The 19,390-nt window shown below is 39.4% G+C and overlaps 1 protein-coding gene across 1 annotated transcript in view; it reads right to left on the bottom strand.

The window, feature by feature from the left end:
- Positions 1–9,144: 9,144 nt before the first annotated feature.
- Positions 9,145–19,390, bottom strand: part of LOC145765379 (rho-associated protein kinase 2-like) — a 47,590-nt gene continuing 37,344 nt past the window's right edge. Inside the window, exons 31-34 of the mRNA XM_082577195.1 lie at positions 19,129–19,188; positions 18,653–18,797; positions 17,981–18,070; positions 9,145–13,419 (exon numbers count right to left, since the gene is read on the bottom strand). Of these exons, the coding sequence (XP_082433321.1) occupies positions 13,416–13,419; positions 17,981–18,070; positions 18,653–18,797; positions 19,129–19,188 (299 nt within the window). The 3' untranslated portion in view covers positions 9,145–13,415. The remainder of the gene's footprint in view (positions 13,420–17,980; positions 18,071–18,652; positions 18,798–19,128; positions 19,189–19,390) is intronic.

Genomic DNA, 19,390 nt, shown 5'->3' with positions numbered 1-19,390 from the left:
TAAATGTACCACATCGCCATACACGCTCTTCTGAACAAACTTCACAGCCAACTCTGAAGCACTGTTAAGATAAGATGCATCCAGTTTTGGCTTCACAAAGCTACGCTTTCTCGTTTTACAGCACAAAAATTCAACAAAAGCAACCAAATAAGCGATTCTCTTTTTCATAACATACAAAGAAGGTGCGGCCTCGATCAATCTGTGAAGACCACCCTGTCCAACGTCAAGCGACTCCTCTTCGTCACGAAGATATAGGCTATGGACAGGTACTGGAGTGGCATTTTCTACAGATGGAATTTCCTCACACTGGTAGAGAAGACTAGAACCATTTAACCACAACTCTCGAAATTCTTTCTTTGTAATAAGATTTGGCCTTGTGCCAACATCAGCTGGGTTCATATCGGTAGGGCAAAAACGCCAATCCTGGGCTCCAGACAACAATAAAATATGCTCAACTCGACGCGTAATAAACTTATTCAAACGTAAATCAGGGTTTTTAACCCACTGCAACACAGTACGAGAATCACACCAAAAATACTTAAGGCAGTCGGGCATCTTCAATGCCTCGTAGGCCTGCTTCACGAGTCTTGCTGTATTCAAAGCGGCAACAAGCTCTTTCCTAGCTATCGGCCAAGAAAACTGATTTTTTACAACAATGGTAGATTTACCCAGAACGAAAGACACACTCGGAACTCCGTTAACCAGTCTACGTAAGTAAACAACAGAAGAGAATGCTTGATTCGAAGCATCACTAAACCCATGCAATTGATATGAAACAATATCATTCGGACTGCACACACCAGAGTTTGCAAAATACCATCTCGGTAACGAAAAATCCTTAAGCAGGTCCAAAGAGCGAAGCCACGACTCCCACTCTTTAACAAAGCTATCAGGGACCTCGGTGTCCCAATCAAACTTGTCTATCGCCAATTGCTGAAGTATAAGGCGTGCTTTTAGAAAAAATGGCGCTCCAAAGCCTAGCGGATCAAAATTTTGTCCAAGCTGACTGAGCATACTTCGGCGCGTGTGTTTAGCTAAGGGCTTTAAGGAACATGCGATACGCATCTCGTCAGACTCGGTTTGCCACACACAACCCAATGTCTTCGCTGATGGCAAAGTCATATTTTCAGTCTGAAAGTCAATGTCACGAATCAAAGGTGAAAGCATCTCATTATCCAAATTTGACAAGACAATCATAGCCTCCTTGTTAGCACTCCACTTACCAAGTTTAAACCCACGGCTATCAAACAAAGCAATTGATTCATGAGTGATTTGCTGAGCTTCCTCTAAGCTATCAGCCGAAAATATAAAATCATCCATGTACATATTATTTGCAATATTGCAGAGAGTCAATTCACCAGCACTGCTGGGATTCTGCTCGATCATTTTCTTTATAGCCAAGCAAGCGATATACGGGCTACTCTTTATTCCCCAAGGGTGTACACAAAAACGAAATGGTACCATCCTACCATTTTCAAGGTCATCATCTTCAAACCACAATATACGAAACAAATCCCTTTGCGACTCAGGTAACTTTATTTGAAAGAAGCATTTAGTCACATCAGCCATGAGACCAAATCTACCAAGCCGAAATCTAACCAAGACATCTACCAGAGGGTTTAACAAGTCAGGACCCGAAAACATTACATCATTAACACAAGTTCCTCGGAATTCAGACTTGCCATCGTAAACAATGCGCTTTTTTAATTGTGACGTAACAAAGTACGGTAAATACCATTCAAATCCCTTGACATTTCCTGCTTCACCAGTACGCTCAATATAGCCATTTGATTTAAGATCTTTCATGGTGTCAGTAAGGAAATCACGAAGTTCAGGTTGTTTTAAAGCTTTCTTTCTTAAAGCAGCAGCTCTATCTGACGCCAACACAAAATTGTTAGGTAGATCAATATCTTCCTTCAACGGAACAGGTATCTCAAATCGACCATCTTTCAACTCAATATTCGGTTCAACAAGTTCTCTAGCCAACTTATCATTGCGAGACAATTCACAGGTTTCATTTTGCAACGTCAAATCCTGAATGACTTTATTCAGGTCTGCTATTTCCATATCACGAGACTCAATTTTACGCTGAAAGCCAGAGATGACATCCGACTCTGAAGACGTCTGCACTCTGCACACTTTAGCAACGCTTTCCTCTAAGGGTGACTTACCACCACAAGCCAACCAACCGAGAGGAGTGAGTAAAGCATGCGGTTCACTACGATTTTCACCAACACGTTCTTCTTTTGCCCACATCAAATAAGCGTTGTCGTTGCCAATCAGTACATCTACAGTACTACAATCATTCAAATGAAACATATTCACGTCATGAAAATGACGGAAACCATTTAAATCTTGTTTATGCGGTAAAGTTTTAACATCATCAGCCCAAGCTGGGTTAACCACCGAAGTTATATCACAAAACAGTTCATCTGTCTCTAACGACTGGATGTTGAGTTTGACAAGGTCAGCACAAGTAGCTTTCTGACCAGCCAGGGTATCCATTTTAAACGACGCTTTATCGTACGGTTTAAGATCAAGTTCACACACCAAGTCACTCGAAACAAACGTCAACTGCGAACCAGGATCATGCTGACAATACACCAACTTCGATTTGCCAGTCATTGGATTCAAAACACGAGCAGCAGTAACGCGGTTAAAGGCTGCTTTAACATTTCCAATCTTAACATTACGCACAGGAACTCTGGCACGAGCATCATCTTTCCCAACAGAATCCAGAGAATCATGTGACGTCACATAAAAATCATGCAGAAGAAAATAGTGTTTCCTATCGTTGTTAGGCCCACACTTACGACAGTTATTTGCATGAACGCAATCCCTAACCATATGCTGGCGCAAACAATTCAAGCATTTGCCAGCTTTCACAATGACATCTCTCCGATCTTTAGGTGTCAAGCGCAAAAATTCTTTACAATTAGACAAAAAATGATATTCAACTTGACCACGTGACGAACAACAAATGCATGCCGGTAGGTTTTTACGTCTGGCTTCACCACCGCGCGGTGCGCCAACAACAGTCGAGTACTGCGAACTCCCTGACATCACATCATCGTGGGGTTTTACGGACGTCTGCCTAACCGGACATGAAGGCAATTTTCCTTTGCCAAACTTTTTAAATTGCTGCGACTCACCAGAATCGCCCATTAGCATAATGCTAAAATCAGTCGACTTACGCGTTTCCTCTCGCACAACAAAATCGAACAAACTCTGAAAAGTAGGCTCATTAGTGCCACCATACTGATCACGTAAAAAGTCAAGATAACGCTGCTTAGCGTCAAACGGGAGTCGCTTAGCCAAATCCAAAACAAAACGTCCTTCTAATTTATCACGCTGACCATAAGCTTGCGCGTAAAGCAAACACTGCGACAATTCATCTTTAAACTCTTTCAGATCACTGGAAGAGGTCGAAGTCAATTTGCTACCATAGCGATACTTTCTAATTTCTGGTTCTGCGAAAAGACCTCCACGAACCCCAAAACGCTGGGACAAGCGAGCTAACGACATTTCTATCCTGTCTTCCTCTGACAAGCCAGGGGTGTCAGAAACCAAATTAGCAATCGTTTGCGCAGCTGTTCTAACACAAGCTGCTTGTAACAAAGTCAAACGAGTCCCCTTAAAGGGCGAAGCTGCCATTAAGGCCGTAACACGATTTTTAAAGAAGATAAATGGCATATTATTACCATCGTAACCAATCAAGGCCGCCTTATCGAAAAACGTCCTACTATTTTGGTATTCAAAAAAGCAATCCTGCTGTTGAGAACTCGATTTAGCGGGAGAAGACAAGCTATATCCCTTAAGGGGCTGAGTGGGCTCAGTCACGTGCACAGCCCGATCACGATCCTCACACACGTTAAAATCAGGAGACGCGATACGCCTCTCACAACCACCCAAATTACGTGTAGCTGGGCGATCAAAACCTAGCGGCGCAGAAAACTGTGAAGGGGGCAAACCATTACTAATGGCGGCCCCGTGACCTGTACGCTCTGGGGGAGGAGTTCGGTTGTAATTCGCAGGCCTTGGCTCTACAGCATTCGGAAGACCCTTAGCCGCGGCCCCGAGACCTCCTGAAACAGCTGGAAAACGTGTGGATTGCCCTGGTCCACTCACAGGTTGAACGGGCGTTTGGAAAAGGTTATGTAAATTAAACTGCGATTGATGTTCATTTCTGGAATGCCTAGAAGAGCCCTTCTTAGAGCTACGCCGAGAGCCCACCTCTGATCGATATTCAGCTAAAATTACCTCTTTACGTTGTTCAGCCCTCAACTGAGCGTCTTTGAGTGCGAACTCAGCAGCTCTCGCGGCTGCCTCAGCTCGAATGGCCTCAGCTCTCGCGGCAGCCTCAGTTCGTATGGCCTCAGCTCTCGCGGCAGCCTCAGCAGCTCTCGCTTCGGCCTCAGCTCTCGCGGCAGCCTCAGCTCGTATGGCCTCAGCTCTCGCGGCAGCCTCAGCAGCTCTCGCTTCGGCCTCAGCTCTCGCGGCAGCCTCAGCTCGAATGGCCTCAGCTTGTATCTGGAGCTCCTCTCGTCTTAGCTGCAGGTTAATTTGTGCCACTATCCGAGACGAAGTCCTAGACATCCCAGTGCTTACATTTGAGGCGCTATCCTCAGGATGTATGTCAGCATCCAACATATCTGAGAACTCACTTTCTTTTTGTTCAAAGTTATTTTTTAACGAGTTAAATTTGGGATCTACCCTATCACGAAGTTCTGCCAAGATTGCAGAGTTAAAGATTTTAGTCAAAAGAGCATGGAAATGCCGTAATTCCTCTTCTAAAGTAGATAACTTAGATCTAAAAATTAACAGTTCCTGCTTATCACTCAAAGAACCTAGGGCTACAGAAAGTTTCCCAATTTGAGTCAAAATATCCCGTCTAAGATGCCGGGCCTCTCGAACTGACTTAGCCTCATCGTTAATGGGTCCCTCCCCAGAATGGCCTGCCCGACCGCAAAGAACATCATCAGGCTTAAACTCAGTCGAGTCTACGGCGGTCGAGTCCTTGTCGCCACCGAGTGTAGACATATTAAATGTTGGGGCTAAATTAACAATTAAAAAAATGAAGTTACACAAACACACAAAATTATTAGGCTACAGTAGTTATAAAATACTTAACTGCCAAGACCGTAAAAATACAAAAAAGAATTTAAATGCACGATACCGTAGCTGTACGGGTATGAAGTCCTAAAGTCCACAAAACTTGCTTGGATTCTTCCACTTGAATCTACAAGCACAGATGGATTGTCTTTTAATCTTCTTTCTTGCCAATGAATGTCAAAGTTATTTTTCTTCTGTACCAAACTGAGAAGAAATGTCTTTACTTTTCTTTGCTTCTGTAAGAGTGTAGACTACCAACCAACAAATCTTCTTTTATTATTTCTTGTACTTCTAAGTAGTTTTTCTGCACTAGCTGACAACAAACACGTCGTTTATTTTTATGCCTTCAAGTGCTTCTTGGCCTACCAGCTAACAAATTCGTTTTTTATTTTTCTTGCTTTAATTTCTTCTTGACCTACCAACTGACAAGAACTCGTCTTTTATTTTTTATGGTCACAGCGGTAAACCATAATTCTTCGTGGGAAAATTGTAACATAAAGTTCCCGGATCCGTTTGTCTGTACGTAATGACCGAAAAATAAACACACCTTCGAAACGTCTATTCAAAGTGTATTCCAGTAAAATTAGCCCGTGGCTATCGAAATGGTGCAACGCCGTACACCTAAAAACTGTCACTACAATACAAATTACTTGGATAAAAGACGGAGAGTTTGTCCAGCTAGCAAGCACCAAATAAACCAGTTAAATGTGCGACCGACTTCCAACAAACAACTTCAAGAATGAATCAGAAAAATTTGTGATAACTCAAAGGCACGCCAGCAGTAGCGCGACACAACAACATGTCCAAACAGGTTTAAACCGGTCTGACACGAGTCTTACGGACGATGGTGCAATTTTGGCTCATGTTTTAGGAATTTCCATGACGTAATATTCAGTAGACCCGAACGGTTTCTACATGACGTTTGACCAGGCGAACAACCGTCTGTAACAGTAGCCTATATTTTAAACTTTTGGGTTTTGCCATCTTTCCCTTTTGTTGGTGTCAAATTCGTATGTTTACTTTGTCGTTCTGTGGCCTACATATTTGCGCCAGCAGTAAAATTGAAATTGAATTTCTTCTAAACTCAGCAGGCAATTTAAAATCGTCTCTTTTTACGATGAAACAGTGTAGGTTCAATTTTGCTAGCTGGAAATGTAGCCTATGACATCTTTTTGTGCGTTTATTAAGACAAAGCCAGGTTTTTCAGCTCATGATATCAGCAGCAGTGGCCGTGTGGTTAGCGCGTTGGGCTCGCAGTCGAGAGCCTGCGTGTTCGACTCCAGCCACCCGCAATTGCTGTTGTTTCTCTGGGCAAGAAACTTTACGATAATTGCCTCTACCCAGTGATCGATTTTCGAGTAATGGGTAGTACCAAATTTAAGTCATAAGCAGAGTAGGCAACCGGAAACAGACATTGCCGTCGGCTGCAGCGTGGGTCAGGTGTACGTCGGAAGGCGTACACCGATGCATAGCGCTCTAGTCCGCTTTCCCGCAATGCAGGATAAAGATAAACAAACAAACAAACAACAATCAGTGAAGATGAGGCAACTCCGTCTACTCTGGCAATGGTGACGAGAATGTCAGCTCACCTGACGTCGCCAACTTATGCGGTTTTCTGTTCATAAAACCATACGCAACTGATATCGAAGTCTTTGAAAATGCTACAGGCTACCTCTAGTCTATGCAGAGAAACAACCAAGACTTGCGCCGACGCAAGACAATTAGGTCAACCGGTTGATTTTGCACACAAATGTAAAATAGGAGTGGCTGAATAGATGGTCTTTCACTGCTCTTGGTTACTTAGATTGAATTGTTTAACTCTTAATCGTTCCTAAATGAACGCTAGGTTAATGTGATCCTAGGCTAAAGCTTGTTGGCTTATGTAGAGGACAATTATAAAATCTGATTGGCAAATGCTCATTTCTCTATAACAAATAGCCTTTGGGTAAATGCATTTAAATAGGCCACAAATTGACAGTTTTATAGTTCAGTGGTTCTCAACTTTTTTTTTAGCCAGAGAAGAACTTGATTCAGCTGTATCCAGACTAGACTTTTTTTCAATTACAAGCTAGGCTACTGTGCCAATGACTAAAACTAAGCGTTAAATAGGCTACCATATGTCCTCTTCTAAGAGGATTTGTCCTCTTTTTTGAAGAAAAATAAATTGTCCTCCGAGGACATCCAAAAATGCTCAAATGTCCTCTTTTTTGATTTCTGTTCAACATTCTGATTTATAGATTTTCAAAAAAACATTGACGTAGCCTACTATTTGATCTGCTGTTCTAAGCAATCTCAGACGTTCATTGAAACATAGGCTACTACATTGCTTTGCGATTGTCTTAAGCAGCCAAATAGTGGTCAGCGATGAGTGCGAGAGGAACTGCGAATTCACTTGTGAGGAAATTTCCTCATTTGAGGAGATCTGATCAACAAATTAATGAAAAAGAAAAAATTGGGACAAACTAAAAAAAAATTGTAAATAGGCCTACCAAAAAACGAGTAAATCACAAAGAAATAAAACATTAAAAAACGCAAAAACTTGCAAAAGATTCCAAAACAAAGCTTCGTTCCTAAACTTTTCATCAAATTTTCCTATAATTCAACTGATGATCCACTGGGATGCACGGTTGCAAAAGAGTTTGACATATTTACATTTTAAGGTTCTCAAAGTTTTACAATAAATTATTATTTTACCCAGATCTATTTTGTATTGATCCAGCGTTTGCAAACGTTGCTGATTACCAACTTAATAGTTCGGCTAATTTGTCAAGTAAAGCAAATCGAAAAAAATAATCCAAAGTGCACTATGCATAACATGGCCTATAGCCCATTTCAAAATAAATCGTGGCATGGATACTTACAACTTATGTGGGTGCAAATGTAGAATGACTTTAATCTATGATGAAGCCACAATGGTACAAGAAAAGAAACAGCCTTTTAGTTGAGTCTGTCATCATCTCATCAACGGCCGGGTGCAACTGCAATTACATTTCGTGCAAGTAATTTTATGATTTCGTCAAAGCTGATTTATTTTTGAAAAAAGTTAAGGCATGGCTACCTGCAGATACTGCCTGATTTGTCCCATTTTTATGACATTATCACATCACATTTTTATTTTGTGGCACAAATCTAACAAATCGGCTTTCGAGAAACAAACAAACTTGTCTGTTTTTTGTGTCTGTTTTTTTGCTGTAACTTTTGCTGCATAGGTTTATAATTATCCAAAAAGATGTCAAAAATTCTTCATACGTAACATTCTACTTGTATTTTATCCGCTGGCGAAACTTGTCCTCTTTTTAGGCGATAAAAATATGGGAGGCCTAACCAACCCCCGATGTTAGATAATTCTGTCCAATTAATTTTCGCCCAATAGTTTTTGGTTCTTTTGGCGACATAGTAGATAAGAATGTGTTTTCCGCCATGAGACTGGGCCCATCAGTAGTGCTAACCCCAGGAAGATTGCTTTTTCTTAACATAGTATAAAAAATTAGTGCTACTGTATGAAAAATGGCAGAACACAAGCCACTCTTGTTTCCGTTTGGGTTTACTTTCAGCTTTTTGACATCTGACATAATGTTTAGAAAGAGCAATCTTCCTAGCGTCAGCACAAGGCTGACTAGTGACTACTCACTGCAGAACAGCGAGTATTGCGTTTCGTTAACAATATCGTTGCAGCCTCCACGCAAGCCATCAAGACTTTTCTAAAAACATATGTTTCTCGGCAGTAGAGTGTAGTAAGAAAAGAAATGACTCCAATGCCCAGTGTGTGAAACACGTATCTATCGTTGTTAAATCTTGCTACACCTGACTTCCAAGAAACATCTGAAACAATTTCGGCAAAAGGACATTTTTACCAACACTGCATCGAAAATATAGCCCATTTATGCATTTGAAATGTCGCGGAACGACACCTAGGCCTACATACGAAATCGAGAGCGTAACACGTTCCCTTTACAACACAAATACATGTTGATCAACTCTGCACAATCGGGGCTGTCTCACAAACTAAAATTAACCGCAAAGTCAAACTCCTTCAGTCTTCCAAGGCGCCTTTAATATAATCCGTTTTTTTCTTCTTCAGTGTTACAATGATCAAGAGTTGCGACGCAGGCAAACATGTCACGCAAAACGTCAACTTGACGCAATTTGACGTCAAGTCAACAAAAAACATAAGCACACGAAGACGCATTCAGATACTGTAAATTGGGAGCAAAATTACTGAAAAGCAATCAGGATAAATCTTCAAAACGTCATCGATGACGCAGTCTGTATAAGGATAATTTACAAAACAATCACTTAAGTATACGCAATAACAGCAGAATGTAGTAATGATGATGTAATAATAATAATGATAATACAAACGGCTCAGACTACAGCAGTACTGAAAGGCAAAAGGCAGTTATTAGAACCAATACAAAATAACAAAATTATTGCGTATTTTTTACATAAAAACAGCACATTTTGTACAAACAACATATTTTCCTACACTGTGAAAACACCAAAAACATTTTTTTTATTTTGGCAATGTCAGTTTGCGTTGAATTAACGCAAATGATGTGACAAAACATTTGATTATTGTACCAAGTCCGAAGAACAAAACGGTGTTGAGAAACGTTTCTTTTTATCATTGATTTAACATTCTGTAATGTTGTTTGTGATTATTGTGGCCATAATAAGATGTTGAAAAAAACGTTTGACACAAATTTTATGAAGTTCACATTTAACTTAAAAAATTGTTATTTTTAATCTCCTCTCATTGCGTGGTTTCTCAACCTGTGCTCTCCAATAATTCCTTTACGTTTTTCAGACAAATTCACCTTATAGGTTGTTTTTAGCACAAGCTTGCATCCTTATCAAACAGTCCATCCTAATCAGTCAAAGTTGTCGCTTTTACATTGCAACGTCACAGCGACACAGCAACATCTTACTTCAGAAAATTTAGCCTTTTGATAAATATGAAGGCAAACTTAGCTCCACTTGAGAACCAATTTTGTATGTTACATTATGTTGAACCAATGTTAAAAATAAAGTTGTTTTTTGCAGAAAATCATTACAATTCTTATAAGTTGTTATTTCGAAAATTGTCTAAAAAATACACTTTATCAAGCAAGAAATTTGAATATGTTAAAATCACATTAAAAATGTCAGTAACGGTTTGGTAGAGGCTAAAATTTGAATAGAAATTCAGATAGCCAAATCAAGTCTGTTTACATTGGTTCAACGTCTGCATTGACCAGACGTTGAACGAAAATAATTTTGCTGGGTTGACGTACTACACAACGTGACTACAAAATAGAACAAATTATGGGAAATGTGAAAAACGAACTTAAACGACATTCTAGATCAGGGCGTCTCAAACTTTTTCATTTCGCAATCACATTTCAAAAAATTATTGTATATGCAAGTGTTTGATGGGAAGTTTATAGTGTAAACTACCCACTGTTTAGGAATTAGGGCCACTTTTAATTTGTTTAGGGACCAAAAGAAACACGATTTGCAACCCCGTTTGGGGTGGCGACCCATAAGTTGGGAAGCCCTGTTCTAGACAACAAAAGCTGTTTTCACATTGTTTTGATGTCGCCAGAATAAAACGATGTGAAAACGACAGCTTCTTCAAGCGTTATTCGATAACGTTTAAACATCGTAAACTTTATTTGCAGAGGGGACAAAAATGCGTTCAGCGAATAGCACGTTGCGCTGAAATGCAAATAAAATTGAGTGGTTCAAAATACTAGTTTTTACTCTGATAATCTGAAAAATGAAAACTTGCCGATTTTCAAGTCTTTGTGCAATGCGACAAAAAATGAGTTACAGAGATAAAAACAGTGAAACAAAATCTATAAAATCTATCGTAACTTCTCCGATAAGTAAACATCTCAGTGGGTGTGAAAAATGTTCGATAATGTGGGATGACTGGCATCCGCGTCATTTGCATCAAATCAAACGTACATTCACGTTTTTTAACGTTTTCCTCATTACGTCAGGCTCGGTCCACTCAAGACTCATGGTGTCCAAAATTCAATTGCCAGCCAACTTTAGCTGGCTATGTCCCAGATAGCAAATCAGTCGTTTTTTACATTGATGCAACGTCTCTAGACGTTGCATCAATGTAGAAAACGGTTGATTTGCTGTCTGGGGTTTAGCTTTTCTACTGAATATGCCAGCCAAGACACGACCTTGCTTGCAAAATCCGTCTTTTTTACATCGATTTAACGTTCATAAAAAGGCTGAAAACTGAGTAAGAAAAGAACAGGAAAACTACAGTTGATCTGTTTCTACATATTATTCTACCATAATAACGATGAACGTTTCTGAAGAAAACAATTTAGTAAAAAATAACTAGTCTGTTTAAAAAAAAGTTACTTTCGTCTTGTCAAAAAAAGTTCTGGTGAAAGGATTTGATAGGTAGCTTGCAGTGTTGTACGTTAACGCTGAGGCTAGCGCCGTCAGTTTATTTTTTAGTTGACGGAAGTGATAGCGCCGTCAACCATTTTGCCGATTTCAAGCGTCAAGCGCTATGCGTCATTTTTAGTTGTCATGGAAAATCTCGTTTCACAATGAGAGTTAAATTTTGTTTGACATTTTGACTTTCAGACTGATAGCAATGAACAATCTTTTTTGTGGCAGCTGTTCGTCCATCCAATTATGTAGTTTCAAGTTTGTTTATCGTATCCTGGGTTAATCTGAGTCGAGAAAAGACGAAATCGTCTTTCGCAGCTCGAAACAGTCTCAAAAACCAAACTCGTTAGAAGTCGAATACTTCTGTTTTGTGAGACCCTGGCTAAAATGGCGCTAGAAATTAGCGCTGACGCCGTCAATTTCTTTAAGAGCTTACGCAGTACTTTACGCCTTAAAGTTTTTAGGCAATTCGCGCTGACGCTGACAATTTATTTCATTGACGCGTACAACACTGGTAGCTTGCAATTACAACATATGCCATACCGCCGCGGACTCAAGAGTTTTTGTGTGGCCGTGAAGGACAGTTTTAAAGACAAGACATCTCGCACACAGCCAGAAAATCAACCATTCTTAACTTTGATTCAACGTCTGCAGACGTTGAATCAAAGTTAAGAATGGTTGATTTCCTTGCTGGAGTTTGGCGCAAAAAGAGGTTTGCAGATGCGAGTGGTCAAAGCCATTGTGATTAGTGGACAAAGCAAGCAAATACAGCATTGTTGTTATAGAGCGAATACATCGTAAACAATCGTTTGTCTTGCATTGATTTAACGGAGAGAAAGAAAAAAAAAGCAGCTTTGAACAGGGAGCTCGAAATCTTCGTGGAACCAGATTAACAATTCGCCAAACCAGTTCCTCCATCTAATGCAAACTTACTGCGATTCAACCGTTTGATTGATGACGTCATCACAAACAATCCCAGACAGAAACTTAAAAAAAATGACGAATTTTGCTGTCTGGGATAACAGCTAAACGTATCTTTAGAAAAGATTTAAATAACGTTTCTCCTTAAAAACTTCAATTGCCAAAATTTAAAGACTCCCTCCATTGTTGAAACATCAGGTAGTGACCAAGATAACGTAGAGATGACATGCAACAAGTAGCAACTAGATCGGTGAAGTTGTGCGGACTGAGCCAATAATGTAATATGTTTGTGAAGTGACAAAAAAGACAAAGGTTTAGTTAATGCTGTAAAGGAAAGCATACGCTACGTTGAGTTTCAAAAAAGTGATGAAAAGAATCGAAACTAACTTGGATCGAAACCGACCACTCCTCGTGTGCGCAGGGTTAAACTGAAAAATTTGTATGATGAGGGTTACGCTGAAGCTAAAGTGAATAATAGGTAACAGAAGTCTTACTGTCCTTGGATTTAGAACGTGGATTTCAGTGCAGGCAAAAATATAACCAATCATTTTTGTCATCGGTGCCTCGTGTTGCGCTGATCAAACGAGGTTGCGTGGAGCCGCCTTGCGGTAGATGTTTAAAAGATTTTAAACGGAAACCTTCCTGCAACAGCGAGGAACGCACGCAGATGGTCAGAGAGATAAGTCTTGATATAGCCGCAGCACAAGCTATCGATCACGTATATTTTCCGTCTACTCGACACGAACATGCATCTTTGCTCATACTTTTCACGTCGGTTCAACGCAAAAAAGACGTAAAAAAGATACAGTATTCAGTGATATCACATCGCTTTAAAGGCAGAAGATAGTTGTCTACAAAGGCCTAAAAACTGTTTTCGAACGGTTTGCCACGGATTGGGGGGTTTACAAGCAATGTTCTCCCCGGAGTTCGATGTAGGATTTCAGTCCTTTCAAACGCATTTCCGTCGAAGACGAGGGACTGTGTTAACTAGAAAACAAAGAAAAAAATGTTAATAATATAATAGAAGTGACTTAATCAGTTCTGCTGTAAGTTTGGGAGAGTTATCAAGTATTATTTAGTTGTGCTCTGTAGCACACCAAAGGTTAAGCCATACTGTTTTTCTTCGTTATTTGTTGGCTGTAAAAGAAGCCGGGGGAGCATACATGTGACAGCTGCTTACGAAACTCGACCCTATCTGGTCAATGAAACGAGTGATTGCAAACATATTGTAGAGTTAATTTTTTTTTTTTAAAGCATATACATTATGAAGTAGTTAAATTCAGTCATTCGCTGATCGCACAAACAATTCCATCGCGGACTGCAAATGCCCACATTGAAAAATGTAAATCGTATAGTCCGGGTAAATGCATTAACTACGTAAAAACGTGGTACATTGTTTATTATATGACTTGAAGGACTCGTTTGTGCCACGTTTCCTAGTCCTTGACGTTGAAAAGTAAACGTCGACTCGAAACCACATTGATTTGCCGCTTCCATTAAAAAAACACTATCGTTGGTTTCGTCACATTTTCAATTGTCTTGAAGACTATGACGCAATTGTGAATGTCATCTGAACATTTTGCTATGTTAATCCCTGAAGACCAACGTTAATCTAAAAGTATATCTTAGTGGTATTACTTCGCGCTATCTGTGTTTAGGGTAGGCTACAATATTGCCAGCTGTTTACTGGAGCTTTGTCATGTATTTCTACACACTGATGTACAGGAAGTCACCTTCTAGTTTCTTACAGCTACGGTAACTGTGTGGTTGATGTTGACACTGGCCACATTCAGTCTTTCGATGCCGACATACATTCATGCTCGTGTTTTCAACGTCGATTCAACGCCAAAAGCCGTAAAATAAAGTTTTACTTGACTTTTAGCTTTTATAGGAAATCAAAGTAACACGAATTTGACGACTCCCACAAACGCATCATTCAACGGAAATAACAAAATAAAAACAACACCAGTCTTTCGCATCTCAACTTCAGGCGACAAACGTTAGTGCCAGGTCGTTTTCACTTCATTCAAACAGAGAAGTAAATAGTGTGACAAGCACTTGGCAACACGATCGTTAATGTATTAGTCTCACCAGTGAGCACTATTCAGTGCTTGGATGATTTTCTCAGTTCTTGTTCCGACTTTGAAGGCTTACCACTGTCGTTTTTTCGAAGGAGCGAAGTGATGCTTTTTCTGCTCCCACTACTTCCTGAGAATGATCCTCCATTGTGGGGACTCGTGGACTGACGAGATTTTTTATCATCTTTTTTCTTGGAGGAGTTTCTTGAACGCAAAGCAAAAAGCGGAGAACGGGATCTCAGGTCCGGATGTTTGGAATCCGAAGAACTTCGGCGAAGAGCAAGGTTCTTTGGAAGAGACGACTTCCGGACCGGAAGCTTCGAAACCTCATTTATCTTTTCAGTGGAGGAGCTTCCTAGTCCTAACAGGTTCATGTGCTGCGAAAAGTCAGCAGTCAAAGATGCTAACATGGTGCTGGTAGAGGTTCCTGATCCAATGGATAAGGAATCGAGTTCATCAGAGCTCCCTGAGGGACTACGATACAAGCTGAAGAGGAAGATTTAAGAGAGTTCGAAGAAAAATAGAAACAAAACAACCAGTTCATTTTAAGCACAACGGTTATACATCCGGGAACGTGATTAATTATTTTATCAATTAGACAGTAAAGTAAAAACATTCACGACCAATCGCAATTCCACGCCAATCAACAAAAGCAAAACATTTAGGATTTGGTATGCTATTCACGATTAATTGAGAAAAGATGAAAAACACATAAACTGAAAAGCTTGCTTACAGGAGATTTCTGCAAAGCGCAAGTCATAAGAGTTGAACAACAGAAAGTTGACTTAGGCAAAGGATAAGCACTTCCATGAAATTCTGAATTTGCTTGACATTGAATGAACGTCCTGAAGTATTGCGCGATCACATAAGGGAACGTTCAAATATTACGTAACGCTTTTTTTCCGAATTTTTGACCCCCCTCCCCCATGTAACGCTTTTTTCAATCCCCCCTCCCCCATGTAACGCTTTTTCACTACGAATTCAGCACAAAAAACTACCATTCCGTACTCGAAAGCGTTACGTAACGTTTTGCTTGAACCCCCTCCCCCCCGATGTGACGCTAACGTAACGCTTTGCATAAACCCCCCCCCTCCCCCTCGAAGGCGTTACGTAATATTTGAACGTTCCCTAAAAGCAATTCATAACTCCACCAGCCAAACAAAACCATGCAAAACAAGAAAATAAAGAACAACACCACAGCCAGCTTTCCATTTTCAAAAATCATTTTCTCAACAGAAAATTCTTCCTTTTTGCATTTGTTCAACGTCTCAAATATAAAAAAAAGATTACGTTCACTGTTAAGCTGTCGTCCACTGCCACACTACAAGCCTGGATTCTTAAGCCTGCATTGCTCCATCAGCATCCATACTACTTTCCGCTATTTACCACTGAATGTTTCAGCTAAAGTGAAAACGCTGCAAGCTCCTGTTTATACCTTAGAACCAAACTGAGGTACGTTGTAGTCAGCGATCTGACAACTTGTCTATTGGCTACAGTGCTACACCAAGTAGCTTCTTGTCGTAAAATTGCGTTATTATTGCGTTACTATTATTGCTACCGTGTTTCCTTTACTTTGCTTCTGGCTGATTAATTGCTGCGTGACTCCGCTTACTCGATGAGTTGCCACTCACATTGTAGTGCAGTGGCTGGGAAGCTTGCATGCTGTTTAGTTTGAGCGCATCTTTTATTATCGTTATTTTATGTTCCATAGAGTTAAGTTTACAGCCAGTTAATTAAAGCCTTACAAAGGTCAAAGTAAACTAAACGTGTTTTAGTACACTTCTGGAATCTACTATTAAGATTGATGCACGATCTGAAATGTTTAGGACGTGACTGGTGGAAGCGTTAGTCAAATGATGTTTTTTTTTTTACTTTGTACCTTGTCGGTTTCAGAATTTGCAAAGTACAGTTTTAAAGTGTGTCCTTTTATGCATGGACGTCGCTATAATGGTATCCGGACTGGAAACCAAACGCTAGGCCTCATCTGGGCAGCAAACAGAATTGCCATATTGACGGTTTTTATGCCAAATTCGAGTCCTTTTTTTAATGCGCTTAGCAGGCTATTTTGACTTTGGCGTTTTGATACATTTTTGGCTTTTTTTCAGCATTGTAAATAGTTTAAAAAACATCACGTTTGAAAAGGCAACTTTTCCCGAATCTTGATGCTTTTCATAATATTGCTTTTTGGATCGATTTTTTTCAACAGCATGACTTCCACCATAGCCTAAGGTGTTGCTGGGTTATGATATCCAAAAGTTTGGCATTTCTTCATATTGTTTTCAATTGACTGTCATCACACGCTTGCAGACAATGCAGAGCTTTGCATTTTGTACGTTGAATCAATATAAAAGAAACGTCGTACTTCGATTGAAAAAACAAAACTTAAAAATCAAATCAAAGTATTTCTAACATATGGTAAAAAATGAAGATCGAGAACGATTTTTTTCGTTTTTAGCACTAGTTGCTACGTTCATCTGATGAAATTGAAATTAACAACAAACAAGATGGTTTATTGCTTCACTGACGTTTTGCGCACCATGACAATGCGCATCCTCAGAGCGAATAACATACAAAATAAAATTTCACCAGGTTATATAATGCAGTGCGATTGAAGGCAAGAAAAAATAAAACACGCAATATTTTAAAAATTGGCCAATGATGTGTGAGCGGTTACTTTCCACGTTAAAATTACGTAAAAACTTCCAACAAAAACATAAAAATTCGAAGCGGTGACGACCAACAGAAAAAGTGCGATTGAAGGCAAGTGAAATAGAAAACGTGGAAAGTAACCGCTTACACATCATTGGCCAATTTTTAAAATATTGCGTGTTTTATTTTTTCTTGCCTTCAATCGCACTGCATATAACCTGGTGAAATTTTATTTTGTATGTTATTCGCTCTGAGGATGCGCATTGTCATGGTGCGCGAAACGTCAGTGAAGCAATAAACCATCTTGTTTGTTGTTAATTTTACTTTCAATTTCATCAGATGAACGTAGCAACTAGTGCTAAAAACGATAATTGTCCTGATGAACACCCAAACTTTTCAGTATTCAACGATTTTTTTTGTTATATATAAAATTTCGATTCAGTCATGCCAACGTATAAGAAATCAGTAGGCTGGACCGCACAGGTTCGACGTAATACGATTTCTATGGGAATTATCACGTTCAAACTTGTATCTGACACTTACTATAGCAGAGCACGGGTAGAGTTAGATGTGGAAAACGTATATTTGAAAAAAATTAACATTATATGCTGGAAATTTAACATTGTATGCTGAAAATTTAACATTATATGCTGGAAATTTAACATTATATGGTGAAAATTTAGCATTATATGCTGGAAATTTAACATTATACGCTGGAAATTTAACAGTATACGCTGGAAATTTAACATTATATGCTGGAAATTTAACATTATATGCTGGAAGGAAACATAAAAACAACAAAAAGTTTTCCTCAAACATACCTTCTCTCAATGATTGGCCGCACCATACGATCAGCGGGTCCTTTGCTGCTCGGTTTCCGAGATGCTTGGTTATATCTCACAGAAGAGATTCTACAAAAATTTCAGTGTTCCATTAGGCTTTGGCATAAAAGTTGGTCACATAACTGACGACACCATAATTTCGCAATGGTTCATTTAAGAATTTATTGACGTCAACAACAGACCGTGAAGAATCTTCACAAATCCACTCACGCTGTGAAAGTTCAGAATCACGTTCAGTCAAGCACCGAAATTGTCAACTTATTCGAAATGTTGTTGTCGGGGCATGTCGAGTAAGGCGAAAACGTTGAGTTAGCCGATGTTAAGTTATGCGGGTTCAATTGTATGAGGCAACGTAGTTTAACTGTACTATTTAATATTTATACTTGCTAAGAACAACGTCATTCTTCGCCTAGTAATACAAACCTAATACAAGAACATACTTAAGATAAGAATGGAGTTCAATAAATATTCTATCAACCTGAGAAAGATAAATGAAAGTGAAACTAAATATCTTTGAAAGAAGTGATAATAACATTTTACAAAAGCTTTCTAAAGCTCGTCATCATCCTGGCAAAAATGGTCTTTTTGGAATGTCATAAGAATGGTCGAAATAATATGGTACATGCTACATGCCCGACACGGGCATCGAACCTTGGGCCAAAAGATTCGCTCGAGGTTATGGGTTGAGGAGGTCGCTTAGGTATCTTCTTGGTGAGCTGCGAGACCCATTTCTTCTGATCCATTGATGAGGAGGCACGAAGGAGGAGTTCCTTGGCTGCATTTGCATCAAAACTCACTGAAAGTTGCAAGAAAATAAATCAAAAGATGTCTGTCAACGACTCAAAGCAGTGGGCACAGAACAGAAAAAAATAATAGTAAAAGCTCAGAGAACGTGAAATGCATTCCTCGTTTCATCAAATAGCCAACAAGTGAACAAAATCAGTCATGTTCGGAAACTTGTATAATTCAATGATAAAGCTTTCGCCACCATGAAGGCGGTTATCTTTGTATGACTTTTCATCCTCAATAACATCGAGGAAACAGAACAAAGGTTGAAAAACATCACCATATATTTCTTTAATCTTTAATTTAACATAAATTGGGGTTATTTAATCATTCGTCCATACCTTTACACGGGGCAATAACGTTGGTATCTAAGTGGTCTTTGTGATACTTGGCCCGGCATCCTGAAAATAAAGTCTTGTAAATCCATATTCTATTTCAATATAAAGCAGTTTTCTCGTTTAAAAAACGCTTTGTACAGCTTCACAGTCAAGCATTTTGAACATACTTTATTCTGAAGATATCAATCGATGTAAAGTGTGAAACGTGTACAACATAAATAAAAACAAAAAGTGGACCAAAATTTCCAAAAGCAAGCTTTGGGGA

This window comes from Aplidium turbinatum, chromosome 2 (assembly GCF_918807975.1).
Source record: "Aplidium turbinatum chromosome 2, kaAplTurb1.1, whole genome shotgun sequence".
NCBI classification, from domain to species: domain Eukaryota; kingdom Metazoa; phylum Chordata; class Ascidiacea; order Aplousobranchia; family Polyclinidae; genus Aplidium; species Aplidium turbinatum.
This window is presented reverse-complemented; position numbering and strand designations above follow the sequence as displayed.